The sequence below is a fragment of the Geotrypetes seraphini genome, chromosome 1 (assembly GCF_902459505.1).
Source record: "Geotrypetes seraphini chromosome 1, aGeoSer1.1, whole genome shotgun sequence".
Classification (NCBI taxonomy): domain Eukaryota; kingdom Metazoa; phylum Chordata; class Amphibia; order Gymnophiona; family Dermophiidae; genus Geotrypetes; species Geotrypetes seraphini.
The window spans coordinates 353305930-353321886 of record NC_047084.1 but is presented as its reverse complement, the minus strand read 5'-3'; the positions used below and the strand labels follow the sequence as shown (position 1 = coordinate 353321886).

The 15957-nt window shown below is 43.8% G+C and overlaps 1 protein-coding gene across 21 annotated transcripts in view; it reads right to left on the bottom strand.

Annotated features, from left to right (window-relative positions):
- The window catches only part of CCDC158 (coiled-coil domain containing 158), a 1147529-nt gene that overhangs the window by 23646 nt on the left and 1107926 nt on the right, over nt 1–15957 (bottom strand). For 17 of the 21 annotated variants that reach the window (XM_033914104.1, XM_033914130.1, XM_033914150.1 and 14 more), the window contains one exon: nt 3155–3244. The exons of 3 other annotated variants lie outside the window; for them this stretch is intronic. In XM_033914104.1, coding sequence (XP_033769995.1) covers nt 3155–3244 — 90 coding nt within the window. The remainder of the gene's footprint in view (nt 1–3154; nt 3245–15957) is intronic. One more of the 21 variants, XM_033914065.1, reaches the window with a different exon arrangement.

Genomic DNA, 15957 nt, shown 5'->3' with positions numbered 1-15957 from the left:
CGGGGATGCCCCCCTGACCCACGGGACTCCCACGGGGACGCCCCCTTGCCCACGGGACTCCCACGGGGATGAAAACAACCTACCTAAATTCTGGCGATGCAAGCATGCAGCTTACAAGTCTGGCGTCGCGTCGGGAAATAGCCATGCTGAGCAGTGAGCTCAGCACGTACACAGATGAAAGCCTTGCTTGCTGATTGGTCCGGCGGCCCCGCCCCACCGTGCCGCCGGACCAATCAGCAAGCAAGGCTTTCATCTGTGTACGTGCTGAGCTCACTGCTCAGCATGGCTATTTCCCGACGCGGGCATTAGGCTGTTTTTTGTCATTTCGGGTGGGGGATGGCAGCGGCAGCAGCAGCCTGAAAAAGAAATCATCCTGGCCGGGTTCGGTGTCATGCTCCGGAGCTTCTACAGCCTTCCTATCTCCCTCTCCCTTCTACCTGCGGCTCTCTTCGGCAACTCAGCAGCAACGATCGACACAAGCTTCTGGCGTTGGGGCCTACCCTCTGCGAGTCCCGCTTGTTTCAACTTCCTTTTTCCACAAAGGTGGGACTCGTAGAGGGAAGGCCTCGATGTCGGCAGCTTGTCTTGATCACCGCTGCTGACGAGTTGCTTAAGAGAGCCGCGGAGCAGGGGGGTGTTGCCAGGTGCAGGTAGAAGGGAGAGGGCCAGATGCAGGACTCGTGGGTGAGGGAGGAGAAGAGAGAGGGGAGAGAAACAAAAGGAAATATTTCATACTGGGCTGGGCCGGAGTGGAGAGAGGGTGGAAAGATTCTGGCTACAGGGTGCAGTAACAAAGGAAAAGGGGGGAAAGCTGAAAATGGAGATAGTGACACAAAGAAGAGAAAGGGTAAGCAGGACCTTCTGAATAAGGATAGAGATACAGAGGGGACATGAAGAGGAGGTGAAATAGAGACATAGAAGTAATGCTGAAAAAGTGTGTGTGGGGGGGGGAGATAAAGACATTGAAAGGGCAAATGGTGAATATGGGGTAAAGACAAGGACAGAGACAAATGAAGATTCTGAAAAAGTGGTGAGATAGGGATATAGGTGAGATGGACACAAAGAAGGGTGATGCTGGAAAATAGGTGGAATGGTAATTCTGACAGACACAGAAGGGAAATGCTGGATCAAGGAGAGATGGGGCTCAGGCTGGATGGAATGAGGAGAAATGCCTTGTTGGCCCGGAACTTCCTCTCCTACGTCAGAATTGACGTCAGGGAGCGGAATGCTGGTCAGCGCGACGCTTCTGCAGGGAAAGCTTGGGACAGCGGTGGCTTGGGGACTATTCCCCGATGGCGGTGGCAGCAAACCGAGTGGCTTGGGGGAGGGCACGGAGAAAGAAAGAAAGGGGGCAGACAGAGAGACAGAAAGAAGGGGGAACAGGGAGACAGAAAGAAAAAGTTGGGGGAGAGAATGAGGTCTGGAGGAGAGGAAACATACAGGAGGCTGAAAGAAAGGAAGAAAGATTGGATGCACAGTCAGAAGAAGAAAGTGCAACCAGAGACTCATGAAATCACCAAACAGCAAAGATAGGAAAAATGATTTTATTTTCAATTTAGTGATCAAAATGTGTCTGTTTTGAGAATTTATATCTGCTGTCTATATTTTGCACTATGGCTCCCTTTTACTAAACCGCAATATTGTTTTTTAGCGCAGGGAGCCTATGAGCATTGAGAGCAGCGCGAGGCATTCAGCGTAACTCCCTGTGCTAAAACCTACTATTGTGGTTTAGTAAAAAGGGAGAGGGTGTATTTGTCTATTTTTGTATTTTGTTACCGAGGTGACATTGCATAGAGTCATCTGCCTTGGGAAATGTATATGGCAGATATCTTTGTTTTGTGTTCAAAAGAAAAGGAAATGCATTTCTGGTTTTATTTCTACAGTGTTGAAGTACTTGTTGGCCCTTGCTGTGACTGGTGGGGATCCCCAAGCACCGCCAGCAGAGGACCTCCTCTAGAGATGGTCAGAACTCCCCTCCACCAAGCGCAGCAGTCGCTGGCAGCATCCATGAGCCACTGAGGTGCCAGCATCTGTGACTCAGGGACGCTACTGCTGCCTGCCAAGCTTGGCAAAAGGGACCCCAGGCCAACTGCAAAGGAAGTCCTCAGCTGACAGTTTGTGGGTTCTCATCAGCTGAGTATTTATATTTTATATTTACATTAGAGGTTCTGGTAGAAACCCATTTACAAAGTATGTATTCTTCCCAATTAATATTTCCAAATTAATAGTCTCTTTGCTTATTTTTAAATGGGTCTCTACCAGAGCCTTTAATTCAGTAGCATAATTAAATAAAATAACTATTTCTGAAGTTTATAGGGAAGGATGGTGACGGAGGGGATTCCTCGCGGGGACGGGTGGGGACGGAGGGGATTCCTCGCGGGGACGGGTGGGGACGGAGGGGATTCCTCGCGGGGACGGGTGGGGACGGAGGGATTCCTCACGGGGACGGGTGGGGACGGAGGGATTCCTCACGGGGACGGGTGGGGATGGGTGGGATTTTGGCGGGGACGGGTGGGATTTCTGTCCCCGCGCAACTCTCTATCTCTCACCTCCTGTTCTGCAGCAGAGGCATTCTTCAGGGGAAGGGGGACCACACTATGTTCAATGCTACTCCTCCTTGTCAACTGCATGCTAAATGGCCTTCCTCTGTAGCATTAGTGCACAGTTATAACATTTCCTCATTATATAGTATGGCCAACACAGAAAATCATCTTTAAGTAATTCTTAATCTTGTAATGATAAGATACATTACAACCTGAAAGAATCATAAGTTTTAAAACCACAGGAATCAATATTCAGTAGACTACAACCTATGGTTTGTAGACATTAGCATGCACTAAGTACCATGTGGCATCAGGTCCACTAAATTTTTGTAAAAGGGTTTCTTAATCTCATAGAAACGGTAGCTGTTACATTGTACACTTTATTCGCCAATTAGATGTTTTCTTAGGAAACAGAATTACATTCTCTTGGCCAAAGGAGCATTTATTCTTTCAGAGAAGCAGCAAATACATGAATAAATTTAGTCCTGTATATTACAGAAAATTAGTGGAAGATAAAAGCTTTTGCTAATGACAACAAACTCCCACTTAGAGACAAGGATTTCTATCATTGTTACTTTATATTACTATTTTCAATGATTTAATTAGAGTACCATGGCTTTTTGTTTGTAGATCTTCTACAAGATTTTGCAAACTCTCTAATTTGGTCTGCATCTTCCGACCTGTCTTTCCAATAGATTCTGCTAAAGTAAAAATAATTAGTTAATAAATGTAAATTGCCACATTAGATAGAGTGTGAACCTGCCAGGACAGATAGGGAAAAATGTTTGAGTACCTGAATGTAAACCACTTAGGGCTCCTTTTACGAAGGCACTTTAGGGCTTTAATGCGCAGAATAGCCACTACCGCCTCCTCTTGAGCAGGCAGTAGTTTTTCAGCTAGCGCGCACTAATCGGGTACGTACGCTAGCGCACCTTTGTAATAGGAGCCCTTAGACTATAAGTGGTATATAAATGCTTAAATAATTAAATAAAAAAACTCAGAACCTATGCAACAAATCTTCCACTCCATAATAACTTTTACTTTTTTAAAGACACAAATAACAAAAACTGTTCATTTCTAAAAGCAGTCCTAGACATGTCGAACACCAATACATATCCTATAGCAGTTTGTGGAAGCCAAACTGCTATAGAAACTTAGACAAAAACTATATACCTCCTTGGTTATATATATATATAAAGAATGCTGAAAAACCCTCACCAATTGCAGAATAAAATTCCCAAAATTAAACATGGAAATCTCAAGATGACCAGTACAACATAAAATAAAAATTACGTTCCTTATGTGCTGTGCAATATTCAAAGATGTAAGAAATGCACATTTCTAAACTTAACATTTTTTCAAAAATTAAAATCTGAAAATAAAAGATTTTTTTTAGCACAACTTATTTTACTTATTGGGATAGACCATAGTCTATTTCCACTCTGCATTTGTTGATCTTCTAAATCCTTTTCCAAAGACTGTTATTTCTTCCATCTCTACATCCATCTGACATTGATCTATCCCTTTCATTTTTTGTCCCTCTTTATCCACTCCTAGATACTTTTCACCTCTTGTTTCACTCCCTGTCCTCATGTTCTAGTCCTCAGTTTTTTGTTCAGCTCTTACCTATTCAATAACTTTTCATCCCCCACTTTCACTCAACCCGGGGGGGGGGAGGCATTTCTCATCCCTAGTGATACCATTTTACCAAGTTCTCTCTCCCATGGTTTTCAGGCTCACCCTCTCTCTCTCTCTCATTTCCCATGCTCTCCACCCATATACATATCTTCTCTCTGTTTCCCCTTTCAACATCCTTTATATCTCAACAATCCCCCCCTTTAAATCTCACCTTTTCCACTTAATAATCAGAGTTGGTAGCAGGTAAAAGAGTGCACAGGCCATCTCTGATTTCTCTGTAGCCAGAAATGGCAGTAATTGTGGCCACAAAGGAGGTGAGCAGAACCCCACATTTCTGGGCCAGGCTGGCAACAGTGATTGTGGCTATAGGAGAGGGAACAGGATGCAGTATTTCTAATTCAAGCTGGTGGTAGCAGTGAATGTGGTAGAATCACAGATAGGTTCTGGATTTAGTGGTGCTGACTGCTAATAGGAGAGCTGGAAGGAAGCAGACCTGCAATTTGGGCTGATAGCAAGTTATTATTGGGAGTAGGAAGAAGTAGAATTAGGTTGTAGTTATGGGATTTCAAGTATCTTGATTTCTGCCTTGTGTTCTCCCCACCTGCATGCACACATGGTTCCTAAAGGAAAAATGAACTTGTTGTCTATGTCAAATTTTTGGTGATGTACTTCCCAACTCTTGGAAACACACTACTGTGTTCCAACACATTGGTTGAGAACCACTGCTCTAGCTTCTTATAACATAGGAGGAGGGAAGCTGACTTGGATTTGATGTCAGAAGTATTCAGCATGGCCGAGTTGCCTATCAAAAGGCAAAAACCCTTTTAATTTAATTTGCTTAATGCTGAAAAGGCTTTTGATAGAATAGAGTGGTCATTTTTATTTAAGATACTACATTGGTTTGGATTTGGCAGACAATATATTAACATGATATGTCTACGTTATGCATTCCCACAAGCATCTATTTACATCAACAACATAAATTCCTCTAAATTTACTTTGAAGAGGACCTAAACAAGGCTGTCCACTATCTCCACATTATTCAATTTGGCCCTTGAACCTTAAGCAATATCTATACGTAACAACCCCAAAATTGTAAGTGTACTACACCAATATAAATTATCTATTTATGCTGATGATATTCTGCTATACCTCACTCTGGACTCTATACCACATCTCCTCACCTGTATAAATTCATTTTCACAGGTATCTGGTTATAAAGTTAACTGGTCAAAATCAGTGGTAATGCCCCTCTCCAAAACTGTTATGTATCATCATGTTTCACAATTTCCTTTTGTATGGGAACACCTAAAGTTGAAATATTTGGGTTTATGGTTTAGCAATAATATTGAGGGCACTCTTAAACACAATAGTGAAACCATTTTGAAAATAGTAACAGATCTTCTGCATTCGTAGTCTCCATTGTTTTTATCATGGTGGGGCAGAACAGAAGCAATAAAAATGATTTTAACACCAAAAGTTAACTATATTTTAAGTATGATCCCAATTCTCTTCCCTGATTCTCTTTATAAGAAAATTGATACCCTAATATCTACATTTATTTGGCATAACTGTACACCACGTATTGTATTGCAAAAGCTTAAATTACCTCGCTCATCAGGTGGTATCAATTCACCTGATTTTAAGTTCTATCACATAGCTTTTCAGATATCTCAAGCTAAATATTGGTATCTGCCTGACCCTAATATCTACTCTCCCAAATGGATCCACATGGAAAGGAATCTGCTAAATAATATTCCTTTGCATCTTCTTCCCTCTATGGATAGGTTTAAATTTAAAAGGCAAAAACCCAGATGGTACCAGATATCAGTCCATCTACTGGATGACTAGGAGCAAGTAATGGGGCAGCTTGTCTAGTGCTGTGCCCAGTGTGGTATTCCAGATATATACCTGAGTTTCTACAAGAAGTAATGTTAAGTTACTTAGGGATGATTCACAGGAGGTGATAAAAATATTTGCATTTAGATTCTGATGTTTATATATTTGCTTCCTGCTTGAGATTTTTTCCCAGCAGAAGGAGAACAGGATAAAGAGAACTAAACCAAGGAAAGATTAGGTTCTTACCTTGATAATCTTCTTTCTAGTACACAAATACTCCATTCCTGAATGTGTGGGTAGTCAATCCCTTTTCGTGAAAATTTTTGTAGGGAGCTTCATTAGCATTCTTTTGCGACACCTCCCAACTTTCTGGGCTGTCCTCCAATTCCTCAGTTCGTACCAAAGCAGATGGTCATTCCTGGAGAGGAAACAGAAGAGGGAGGGGTATGGGGACACTCCCCGAGAAACATGTCTGTTCTGCTTATATCATTAAACATATAACAGATAAACAAAACTTAACTAGATAAATAAGTCACCAACTTGCATGCCACCTACACTAAATGTATGGGAGATTTCATATATACCCCCTAGCTTCAGTTGTGCCTTCTATTCTTGTCAAGGCTGGACAAAGGAAAGAAACAAGATGTCCGGATTCCCTGGCACCTTTGGGGTAGTAAGTAGGTAAATGAACATCTGACAGGGAAGGATTCAAGAATGGCATGTCTGTCTACTAGAAAGATTATCGAAGTAAGAACCTAATTTTTCCTTCTAGTGTGGCAGATTCCTGAACAAGTGGAATGTATCAAAACAGTTCCTCAAGTTTAGGATGGGACAGATGAACCTGCTGTCAGAACTGAAGATCCGAATGTGGAGTCCTGTTTGGCTACCATATCCACCCTATAAAAACTTTGTGAATGTTTGGAGAGAAGACCAAGTGGCAGCTTTACAGATTTCATCTGGGGACACTGCTTCTAGTAGGGTGCAGCTTTTGGATATAGGTGGACATTTTCCACTTCCAATATAGGCTGAAGAAATGGTCATACAGATCCATCTTGAAATGGTCACATTTCAACCCCAACCAATATGAACAGATGATCTGACAATCAAAATTTGTACATAATCTCTGGCTACCACACAAGAGTCTGCGTACCTCCAACAATTTTTGGGTGGCATTCTCCTTCACGTGAGCTACAGTCTGCAGATAACCTGAGATTGGAAATTCCATCTTTGGTAACTGTGAAGCTTATTGGCAACCGTAAATCTATGTTGTCTGTTCAAGGTTCGGCACTGTGAAATTCCTTACCGTTGTCATTGCATCAATTGACTGTGCTTTGACATTTCATAAAAGTAGTAAAAACTGCATTGTTTGAGCGCACTTTTGGTGCAAGTCATGCAATAGTTTGAGGACATGAAGTTTTTTCCTCTTCAGGCTGAGAGTTGTACCGTTATTGAGTTGTCTTTTGGGGTGTATGTTATGTGACAGCATATGGATGTGCAGATTCTTTTAATTTTGATTTTATTGTTTATTTTTATTGCACTTTATTATTTGTTATTTGTACTAATTTTGTATGTGTGTATTGTTCCCCACCTAGATTTGTAGATAATTTTAAATAAATAAAGAAATGCCTGATCACTCTTTCTCGATCCTGAAGGAGTGAAGGCAGGTAAGCGGACTTCTTGATTGCTATGAAAGCTGGAAACATTTTTGGTAAGAAAGATGGGACTATGCATAAGACCATGCCTGAATCCAATATTATGAGAAATGGATCTCTGCAGGACGAAGCCTGAAGTTCCAGTATTTGTTGGGTGGAGGTAATTGATACCAAAACACCATCTTGATAGCAAGGTCCATCAGGAAAGCTTGCTCTGGAGGGTCATAGGGCACTCTTGCCAGCGCCTAGAGGACCAGATTAAGATTCTACATTAGAAAAGGCTGTCACACCAAAGGATGGAGGCGTAATGTGCCCTTCAAAAACCTGGTCACATCTGGATGTTCTTATTAATCCTAGGCCCAAAACAGGAGAGCCCTGCAATCTGAACATTAAGGAAGCCAACTTCTAGGCCTTTGTCCACACCTTCCGGCAGAAAGGTGATTACCACAGAGATTGGTGCCAAGCTCGTGTCCTCACTCCTCTGAGTGCACCAAGTTTGGAAATACTTCCAGGCTTTTGCAAATGCTGTTATAGTCACTTCCTACATCTTAGAAGAGTGGAGACCACTCTATCTGAATAGCCTTTACGTGCTAGTGCCATGCACTTAAAAGCCATGCCATAAGGCCAAAGCGTTCTGGATCCTGCAGGGCAATTGGATCCTGCATGAGCAGCCAGGAATGATAGGTTTGATCCCTTTGCAGATGGACCAGGTCTACATGCCATGGTTGCCTCAGCTAGTCTGGTGCTACTAGAATCACCGGCCTCTGGTGCACCATGATCCTATGTAGAAGTTGGCCTATTATGGGCCACAGAGGGAAGGCATAAAGAAGACCTGTATTTGGCCAGGGTTGCACCAGGGCATCCAGGCCTTCACTTGTGTCTTCAGCTGAAGAACTGAACCACCTTCTTGTTGGCTATTGATGCCATCAGATTGAATGTCAGGTGCCTCCACTGACTTACAATGTAGGTGAAGGCTTTCTGAGACAGTGACTACTTCCTGGGATCCAGGGTCTTCTGGATGAGGAAATCCACTTGCACATTGTCCACTCCTGCCACATGCGCTGCCAAGAGCACCAGAAGATGGGCCTCCGCTCATCGAAACAGCATCTGGGCTTCTAAGTGTAGAGCAGCGCTTTTGGTGCCTCCCTGGTGATTGACAATGCCAATATGTTGTCTAAGAAAACTCATACCGCTTTGTTTTGCAATGTGATCCAAAACTCCTGACGCACCAGGCAGATGACTCAAAGTTCCAAGCAGTTGATCAGTCACTTCCTCTGGGATGGGGACCAGCATCCCTGAACTTGATATCCCTTGTAGTGTGTCCCCCAACTGTATAGGCTGGTGTCTGTCATCAGAGTCACCTATAAACAGATGCGAAAGGGTACTCCTCTGGTGAGAGACTGGTGTTCCAACCACCAGACTAGATTACGACAAGCTTCTGCTGTTCAAGGCAGCTGCTGGTGAAGCGCATCCCTCTGTGGGCACCATCATGAGAAGAGTACATCCTGGAGTGGATGCAAGTGCACCCTTGACCAGGGGACTACATCCATGGTCGAAATCATTGATCCCAGTACCTGCAAATAATTCCAGGCCATCGGAGCAGACTCACCCTGAAGTTCCAGTATCTAATGCAGAAGCTTCTTTCTGCAGGCATCTGGGAGGAGCATTTTGTTTTCCCTGGTGTCGAACCGGAATCCCAGGTACTTCAAGATCTGCGTCAGCTCCAGGTGGCTTTTCCAAAAGTTGACCACCCAGCCCAGCTTCTGCAGCAATTGAATCAATCTGTGAACTGCTAGTCTGCCTTCAGATTTGAAATGTGCTCAATAGTCAATCGTCCAGATACGAATGGACTTGTATGCTGCAACAACCATCATTACCTTAGTGAAGGTTCATGGAGTAGTAGCCAGCCCGTAGGGAAGGATGTTGATACCTCGAGGAACTGGATTGACACCATGATGGAGAACGGGCTCTGCGATGAGACGTGCTGTGCTTGGACTTAGAATGTCGATGCTGCACTGGAGATCCAGTATCAGTACCATAGGACTTGGTAGTCTTATGCTCAGGCTAGGCCGGTACCGATGAAGTCAGTGTCGGAGTAAGGAGTCTGGACACGTCACTGACTTGGAAAAGCACTTTGAGCTTTTCACGGTTTGAGAGCATCGGTCCGTTTGGTATTCTGCTAGTATCATCAGTGCCTTGTCTGACCTCAGAGAGAGTGACCATGAAGAGGATCCACACCTCAATGAAGGAGAGGCCAGACATAAGCGAGGTTGTCACTTGGTCGACATTGGGGTATTTGATGAAATGTTGACCTGTGAGACCTGTTGGGAAGCTGGCGGCTTTTTAGGTGGCTTACCCGATGGAACGATGTCCCCCTATGTCGACGTCAAAGTAGATGCTTCCAACGTGGAAGGCTGAGATGTCTTCTTGGTGTCCATACCGGTGCTGAACAACTTTTCTTGTTAGAGTTTTCAACTTTTAATAGTACACTTTTGCAGGGTAGAACACCATGCACAGGATTCAATGCGGTATTCCGGGCCAAGGCACTTTAAGCACCAACTATCTGCCTATGTGAGTCACTGATGGAAATCTGCCTTTGGCACCTGCAACACTTTTAAAAACCAGTTACCGGCCAGGACATCGATGGAAAACCCACCTCAGCCAAATTAAATTCAATGGCTGAGGAAAATGAAGAGGCCCTGTTGAGACGAACACCAACCACAGTTTTGGTTATATAAACTACATAATTTTCCAATGGAAAATTTACCTGCAGACAAAGCAGGTAGACATTTCTGCAGGTAAGTTTCTCTTAAAAACAATAAAAACAATTACCCTTGCAAGCTCCAAGGGTCAAAATTCTCCACTGAATTTGTAAGACTGCAGAGGGCTAGTGCACCTTGACAGAGAGGGGCATAATCAAAAGATACATCTAAGTCCGTTTTGGGCCTAAGTCGCTAGTTGCCGAAAGTCGGACATGGGAAAAGGTCCATTTTTAAAAAATACGTCCAACATATTTTTTTTCCAAAAATTGTCTAACTTTTCATCCAGCCATCTGATCGTCCAGACCGCTAAGTCGTCCATCTGTATACCCCATTTTTGTCCAAGCCAAAAACGCCTAGAAAAAGACCTTTTGGGAGTGGGTGGGTCAGCAAAGTGATAGACTGGACACCCAAACATTGCACCAGAATAGTGAGGTACGTTACAGGGCACTGCTGTGAACTTCACAAAAAGGGCGACACATACACATCACTCCACAACAACCTTATAGGTCATGGTGAGCCCCCCAGAACTGACTAGACCCGCCTGTCTACCATCCCAATAGCCCTTATGGCTGCAAGTGACACTTATATGGCAGTACATAAGGGTTTTGGGGATTTTTGGGGGGTGCATATATTTCACCATGCATGCAGTGGTTAGAGTGGCTTATGGGCCTGGATCCTCCTCTCCATGGTTCACTAGCCAACCCCCCAGACCACTTAAGCCACCTCTGTTCAGCTCTACTAGGCTTTCTTATGCCAGGCTGCCAGGTGCTGATGTTCTGGAGGCAGATATGTAAAGTTGTTATTATGATTTTTATGGCAATTGGGAGGGCGGGGGAGAGGGGGGTCAGTGATCACTGGAAGAATGTGTAGGGGTCTGTACTTTGTCCCTGCAGTGGTTATCTGGTCACTTTGGATACCTTCTTGTGATTTAGACCTGGTTTTAGATAGCCTAAGTCACAACGTCCAAGTTCCATCTAGGAAGTGTTGTAAAACTTTCGGTTATACATGTAGTACGACAGTCTAGGACAGCCCACTTCCCGCCCAAATCCCACCCTCACAACTCCTCCTAAAACACCCCTTTTAGCTCTGGATGTACTGTAGCACTGTGAAGGCCTATGTCATTTTTAGATACGTCTAAAACCCAGTTCGATTATCGGCACTTAGAAGACTTGTTTCACTGATCATCTAAGTGCCGATTTAGGCCAGTTTTTAGACGTATTTATGTTTCGATTATGAGCCCCAGAGGTTCTACCATATTAGAATAATAAAAATTATTTCTATAACTGAGCAATGAGAAACTATTGGCCGAAGAGAGAAGAGGAGCAGTGAGGAGAAAGGCAGCGTTTTACTGCTCAGTGGGGAGGAAGACAGCGTTGATGCCGAGCACCGAAGAAGAGAGGCAGTAGCAGAAGGAAACAAGGCTTGGGGAAGCGGCGAGAGTTCTCTCCGCCCCCCCCCCACCGTGTCAGAGGCAGCGCTGGACTACCCCTTAAAGGGGAGGAGCCAGCACGGCACACGCGGTGCCGAAGAGAGAAGAGGAGCAGTGAGGAGAAAGGCAGCGTTTCAATGCTCAGTGGGGAGGAAGACAGCGTCGATGCCGAGCACCAAAAAAGAGAGGCAGTAGCAGAAGGAAACAAGGCTCGGGGAAGCAATGAGAGTTCGCTCCGCCCCCCCCACCACGTCAGAGGCAGCGCCGGACTACCCCTTAAAGGGGAGGAGCCAGCGCGGCACACGCGGTGCCAAAGAGAGAAGAGGAGCAGTGAGGAGAAAGGCAGCGTTTCACTGCTCAGTGGGGAGGAAGACAGCGTCGGTGCCGAGCACTGAAGAGAGGCAGTAGCAGAAGGAAACAAGGCTCAGGGAAGCAGCGAGAGTTCTCTCCGCCCCCCACCGCGTCAGAGGCAGCGCCGGACTACCCCTTAAAGGGGAGGAGCCAGCACGGCACACGCGGTGCCGAAGAGAGAAGAGGAGCAGTGAGGAGAAAGGCAGCGTTTCACTGCTTAGTGTGGAGGAAGACAGCGTTGGTGCCGAGCACCGAAGAAGAGAGGCAGTAGCAGAAGGAAACAAGGCTCGGGGAAGCGGTGAGAGTTCGCTCCGCCCTCCCCCGCACCGTGTCAGAGGCAGCGCCAGACTCAACGGCGCCCAGCCGTTCGGCGTCCGGCGAAGGCGCGTGGCAAAGGCCTTAGCGAGAGCGCCTTTGCGAAGGGCCTCAAAAGTTACTACACCCAGGAACACCAGGGAAAGACTGAAAGGTACGGAAGAAGCAGGCGCAGAAGGAACGACACACACAAACAACAGTAAGGTAAGGTAGAGCAAAGGCAGCACACACAAGAAGGCAGTAAGGCAAGAAGCAGGCACACAAAGAACAAACACAAACAAAGTATAGTAAGGTAGAGCGAAGGCAGCACACACAAGAAGAAGGCGCAGAAGAAAACAGGCACACAAGGAACACGTAATCTTAAGTGTTATCTTAAAGTAGGAACGACTATGGAAGCAGAGGGAAACCAGAAGATGAGCTTTCCAGTGTTCTGCACCGACTGTCATATGTATGACTACCTCCCCTCGGGGAGGCAGTCGTATGTATGCGGTCGGTATCAGGAGCTGGAAAGCTTGAAGAAGGAAGTCAAGCAACGGACAAGATACAGGAACTAGAAGGACTTTACACCAAGGAAGACCCAATCAAGACAGCTGAAGACTTCATGAGCGAGAGACACATCGAGGAGGAAGTTAGGGAACTTGAGAAATTCATTGAAGAAGCGTACAAGAGGAGGGTGGAAGAGAACGAACTTCAGATGAAAGAAGAAGCTACACCTACATCGAAGGGAGAACAAGCAGAAGACCTCAAAGAAGACACCCACAGAGGGAAAACGCAAGAAGGGGAGAAATTGGCCAGTAGATGCCCAGAAGAAGAAAGAGTGAAGTACACAGAGGATATTGATCTGAGACCGAAGCGAACATTGATGAAGGGAAAGTCAGCAATCCTAGTGGGGGACTCGATCCCGAGGCATGTGGACAGCCACAAAGCAGGAGGGAGAGAGGATCGACTAGTGACCTGCCTCCCAGGAGTGAGAACCAAGGACATCGTGGATAAAATTGGAAAGATCCACATTGGGACGAATGATGTCAGCAGGAGAGACTAGAGAAGAAGTTCGCTGATAGAACAGTTCAAGATTCTGGGAAAGAAGTGAAGAGTAGTGGCTCGTGGCCAGCAGGGGGTGATGTTTATGGGACGGTAATGGAATGGAAGTCAGAACATGATAAGTGCAGTATTTTTCTGGAGTTTTTCTACAAAAGTGCCTGTTTTTCGTATGATTCTGGGTAATTCTAGTTAGATACAAGCATATGTGTTAGTTAAGGCCACACCCAGGAAGCGTACGAAAAACTGGTGAATAAAAATCTAAATATGTAACTAAAGCCAGAAAAAAATATCACAGATTAATATAAGGGAAAGAATGGTGTTTTTTTGTGTATTTTGCTGTGGGGCCAGATCAGAAGGAAACCAAAGGAATCCATCTTGGGTTCTCTGTTTTTACTATATCTGTTCTGTCTTTGGACACCATTTTGTGCCAGTGACTAGTTTTCTGTCTTCTTTGTCCTCTCTGAGTTTTCCCGCTCCCAGCAGCGTGGTGTTAATTAATACCACATGTGCTTGCTTTAGACTAGTTAGTAACGTGTCCCAAACTTGAATGAAAATTATGAATGAATGGAAGCTTGGCCAAGCAAAGTATGAATTAAGCAAATATGACTGAAGTATGTGATTGTGTGGCTGTGTGTTGAACAAAGGAAGGGGTTTTGAAAAACATATTTATATATTTTTGCAACCTAAAGAAATTCTAAAGCAACATCTGGAAGTAATTAAGTCAGAGACTCCTGCTGTAACATAGGAAGAGAGGGGGAGGCCAGCCTCTCCTTCTCCTCCTGTGGGCTACAGCTATGTAATTTGAACCTGTCAATTTAGGGAGAGTTTGACAACTTTTCAGCACTGTGTGTATATAAAACTTAGCTGATAAGCAAGCTGAGAACTTTTCAGCACCCTGTTAATAATTGTAGATTCTCTTGAATATGTTATAATGTTATAAGAAATCAAAAGTAATTTTCTAAAACTGTCTAACTGTGAAACGTGGAGGAATTTTTCTTTGTCTAACTTTTAAGACCACCTGTTTTGTGGATTGTTATTGGTTGTCAAAGTGATGATGTCATAATGAGCCAACAGTATATAATAGAAAATCTGGAGATATTAAGATGAGCTCGTTATTAGAAGGTCAGCATTTGGCAATTATAACGATCTCCCATTAGCGCAACTGTTAAGCAATTATGCTTGATTCTTTTGATCTCATAATGGAAAAATAGAAACAATAACTCAATAAATCTTAATTAATTTTTAAAACCTTGCGCTGGTGTCATTTTTGCATGTTTATTATTTTTCAAACCATGAGTTTTCAAAGAGGCGTCGATGTCCCTTGCTCAATTGGTGCCGTGACTCGGAGATTCTGAGACGCCTCTAAAGCTTATAGGTCATTCATGGAAACTCTAGGGAATAGAGATTTCACATGGTTGTTACCAAAAGGTGAAAAGTCTGGTTATCATTGAATAACATTGACTTGGTTATGCGCATGGTGCGGAAATCGTAAAACGGTACCGCAAAAAGAAGAAAATGGCTGGAAAACCGGAGGGAAAAAAAAACCCGTAAGTATATGTCTGTTTTAACTATTAAGATGCATCTTTAAGATATAAGCAGGAGAGGAAAACCGGAGAAAAAATATAATAATAAGTAGCATGCTTGTAAATCTGTAAATTATTGTATAAATATGTGTGTAGAGGGGTGTGAAGTTAGTGGAAGTTAAGTTATGTTAGTGACAGTGGCGTACCTAGGGTATGTGGCACCCGGGGCCCATCATTTTTTGACCCCCCCCCCCCCCCATGTAAAAAAATTTTTTTTTTTTTTTTTTTTGCAATAACCATGAAATGGAATAAATGGTCAGAATAGAAACAGGCAGTGAAAATTTTCTTTTATTGAACCTCATATATGTAACCATTATTCCAAACATAACATAACATAAATTATGTCTAAATTGTCATGACATTAGAAGTACATATGGAGTAGTTGCAGGTGATGCTTGGGACAGTTCTGATTGTGTTAGTTCGGTTTTATGTGTTTTTTGAATAGAAGGGTTTTTATTTCTTTTTGAAGGTTTTGCAGTCTGTGGTTGATATCAATTGGTTGTAGAGTTGGGGGTCGAGTGTTGCAGCTCGAATGGCTAGGAGGTTGTCGAACAGTTTTTTTCTTTTGACATTTTTGGTTGGAGGGTGTGTGAATGGTGCACAAGTTCTCCTATGTCTGTTTGAAGTGGATTGAATTATTTAGCTGAAGAAATTAGTTACCCCCCATTCCACACACATTAATTCTCTTCCATTTTTGTTCCCATAATAAAAAACACTGATAAGTTCCCAGAAAAAAAATACATTAAAATAAGAAGTGAAAACAAAGGCCCCTACAGATGAGAACATAACATAAGAATAGCCTAA